Raw genomic sequence first — 3,588 nt, 5'->3', positions numbered from 1 at the left:
TGTACAGCGTATGTATGTTGCGGCTCGTTACCCTGGCAAGGATACGTAGAGGGCACGTTGACGATGTGTTGTGTTGGTGATATTTTGTTGGTTTCTCCTAATGATGAACTTTGGTGAGACTTATCTGCGGCCGCGGGTCGATATACAATGCCTGATTAATTATTAATTGCTCGTGTCTCTTTTTAATCATCTGCCATTTGTCAAATACAGCTGTACAAAGGTGTGTAGACATTATAGGGTATTATGCTCTGAAAAACCCCGTGCCGGGCAAGCAGTGACAGCAGGTTATTTTTTAAAAGTCTGTCTGTTTCTTGCTCTAGCAAAAGTCGTAATAGGGGGCATATTACGCGTGCTGTAAGCTATTATATGCGCAAGGTCAGCGTCTATGGAAAAATGTGGGAAAAATACTAGAACTCGTGTTATTAGATGTTGTTTGGTTAGTAATTCCAGCATTAAGTTTTATGTCTTTCTTGTATTGTAAGTTTCTGCTTTTTATTTCTCGCTGCTGTCACAGCATACGTATAAACCATAATTATTATGATTCTGTAATAAATAATGGAAATTTGCCTGACATAGTTCACGTGTACAGCGTCTTTAGCTCTTCTCATGAATGACAGGTGTAGATTGTAGAACGGCATGAGTGTCTGTCCGTCCGTCCACCGTCATCAATATTGGGACAAGTCTAGATGTGTCAGGGTTACAGAAGCCATCATCCTAGCAAAATTAGAGGTCACAGGTCAAAGGGCAGTTGAGAAAAGGGCAGTTAAACAAAGGAGCTGCTTCAGAATATTTCAGACATGGTGAAAATAGGGTGACATTTTTTTGGAACCTGTAAAATGGTGACCTACCGTTTTCATAATTGGAATGTCCATAAAATATAATTTCCACTCACATGGCGAGTAGCTGTGCAGTAAAATTTTGACCGTCAAGAGGGTTGAATATTGATTTGTTTACTCTTGACTAAGAACTGAAATGCTTTGACTAGGCATGATAGGGGAGCCTCTATACCTGTATGGGTGTGAAAGGCTACAATTTCACAGTTAAATTTCTTAATTGAAGAAAATTTTAAGTTAATCAACGAGATTTAATACTTTAGGAGATGTAATAAATTCCATACCTCAGAACCTGTACTATAGATATCATCATACAGCACCCAACTGTGCCCTGTTTTGCAATCATGCATGCGCATTAATTCTCACCAGCTGCGTTTGCATCGTGGTCGACATTTACAGCACATTCACGTTACGCATCACCTGCAATTCTCAGATGAGCCTTGCTGCTCTGCAGCACTTTGGTAATCTGCGGTACATTTGCGATTCCGGCTGCTGGCTCCGGACAGCTGTACGACGAGCATTGATTACACAGAGCGGGTCTAGGGATGTGACGAGTACACTAACGTTACTAACAAGACTTAGTACTACTCAAATGTGTTGATTCAAATTTAAGTAGGGAGAACTTCCCGTAGTACAGGTAATTCAGGAAGGTCAACCAGTCATTTAATATTATTGTCACTAAACCTAGCATAAACACATGCACAAACTGACAACGCAGTAAGCAACGTCATTTGTATCTAGCTTCACTTCTCAAAACTTTATTCTAGTTAGACATGTTAACAAAATACAACTGATATTATTTGCCATGCTCACTTGTCACACAGACGAGTGACAACCAAAAACAGAAACTGAAGTCAGTAACATGAACATCGATTTAGTTTGAGGAAAATTGATTGACGGCCGAGTGACACAGTTTGTACAACCAGGATTGCTATCTAGATATAAAACACTAGCATAGAGAGAGAACCCACAGCCTGTTCGCCACGGACATGATAGCAATGTAGAGCACTCCTTCCACGTTTAAATAGTTTTCTAATCCCCGGGTAGAAGAAATCTGCGCGCGTTATTATAGCTTGTCGAGGTAATTTGCGAGGTCGGGGATGCCTTCCTTCAAGCCCTTCCGTTTCCTCGAGTCGTTGACAACCGTGCGTGGCTTTGAGCCCTCTTCGAATGGATCTCCGGGAAGGATCTGCCAGGAATCGAACACGCACTGTGGGAACGTCTGTCCTCCGGTGTTTAATCGCAGGTCCGCCGTGAACCCTACACGCCGATGAAAAAAATGACAACGCACTGAGACAGGGATGTTGACAAGGTTGATGCACCCTCAAAATGACGGCCGCATGCGATATGCATGGTTAGGATTTCACCGAGTGCACTCCTCACCACGGTGTCTCAAAAATGCACGGAAATTTACGACAACAGAGCGTCACAGACGCTTCTTCGCCACTACCATAAACTCCACATTGTGTATGTATTCCCACAGGTCCCACAACGTAATTACTCGATAAAAAGCAAGTTGCCTTTGTACGTCCCAGCTCTTAGGAGAAAGGTTTTCCCCTTTACACTACTTCCAACTCGTCCCAATGCCCCAACATCCGCATAAACCCACTCATACCTCGCGCTTTCCAACCCCCCGTGTCAGCGACTGTGAAAAGTGCATACCAAATGACTCCATGACGAGCAGGTACGCCTTCACGACAAACATCGGGGTGCCTGGCACCTGTCCCTCCTCAATGACGTGGCCACGCCGTCTGTTCAACACTCCGTAGATGCCGCCGATAGCTGACTGAGAGAGCCGGAGATTTTAGTAATAACGCCCGCAATCACTGCAGTCTCATCGTTTCTATAGTTTATTGATATATATATAATAATAGCAAATTATTCGGGTACAATGGACCGGGTTCCTGATGCGAGCGCACCGGCCGGGACCCGCAAATCTGCTACAATTTACCCGATGTTCGCAGATATATACCGGTGTCGTAAACTTTAAAATAATCAGTCTTCATATATAGGTTCCTCAAGACAAGACGTTTAAACACAGCTCCATGGATCTATAATGTGTAATCATTAGAAATACGTTTGGTAATCACTGCTTGGATAACCCAGAGACCCTAATCTCGCCCCACGTCTAGTAACTAACCCAGTGGAACTACACCCCATATTGTCTACCCAGGCCAAACTTCACATCTCACTTGAATTTCGACTAGGTAGACGGGCTCTATCATTCGAGGCTGCGCGGTGAGTTGTTAAATAACTACGGATTCGTGCTCTATGCTCCGCTCGAAACTTTTGCCAGCCAGCTCTATGATGCGAATTTCGACAGAGTAGTCGGATCCCGTTTCGTACACAAAAATGGCCGACCGGCGACCATATGGCTACGCCATGCACTAGCTGGAATGGCACAATTACACAACACGAATAATTTTACTTCTAATGCTTTCTAGACGTCCACGAGGCATCTACCTTGCGTGCATAATGCAAATTATTGCACTCTAGTGCCGAATTTCGGCGAAAAAAAACAAGGCCAAAAAAGGCCTTTTCTATGGAGACGAAATAGTGCAACGGTGAAGGTGTTGCTATACAGTAGACGCCGTCCATAGGCTGCAGGCCTGAATAAGCATCGAACAGATATTAATTAAAAATACTCGCACTGTTACTGCACTTACAAAACATACACTTTATTCATGTTAAATAACTACAGATTCATGCTCTATGCTCCCCTCGAAACTCCTGCCAGCTCTATGATGCGAATTTC

General features: G+C 43.6%; 1 protein-coding gene across 1 annotated transcript; it reads right to left on the bottom strand.

Annotated features, from left to right (window-relative positions):
- Positions 1–1,714: 1,714 nt before the first annotated feature.
- On the bottom strand, positions 1,715–3,058 carry LOC106814778 (elongation factor 2-like). Its single transcript, XM_014819132.1, has 3 exons — positions 3,026–3,058; positions 2,496–2,619; positions 1,715–2,093 (listed from the first exon to the last, which is right to left on the bottom strand). The coding sequence occupies exons 1-3, from the start codon at positions 3,056–3,058 to the stop codon at positions 1,900–1,902; spliced, it is 351 nt and encodes a 116-aa protein (XP_014674618.1). The 3' UTR covers positions 1,715–1,899.
- Between the last annotated feature and the right edge of the window lie 530 nt (positions 3,059–3,588).

Source organism: Priapulus caudatus, unplaced genomic scaffold (assembly GCF_000485595.1).
Source record: "Priapulus caudatus unplaced genomic scaffold, Priapulus_caudatus-5.0.1 Scaffold977, whole genome shotgun sequence".
Taxonomy (NCBI): domain Eukaryota; kingdom Metazoa; phylum Priapulida; class Priapulimorpha; order Priapulimorphida; family Priapulidae; genus Priapulus; species Priapulus caudatus.
The sequence above is the reverse complement of the archived record's forward strand: the minus strand, read 5'-3'. Positions and strand labels throughout refer to the sequence as shown.

Coding starts and splice junctions, on each gene's coding strand:
- LOC106814778 (XM_014819132.1), bottom strand. CDS start 3,058: ATGATAGAGCCCGTCTACCTAGTCGAAATTCAA. Junction 2,620..3,025: donor TCTACCTAGTCGAAATTCAA/GTGAGATGTGAA, acceptor CGGCTCTCTCAG/TCAGCTATCGGCGGCATCTA. Junction 2,094..2,495: donor GCTCGTCATGGAGTCATTTG/GTATGCACTTTT, acceptor ATCGGCGTGTAG/GGTTCACGGCGGACCTGCGA.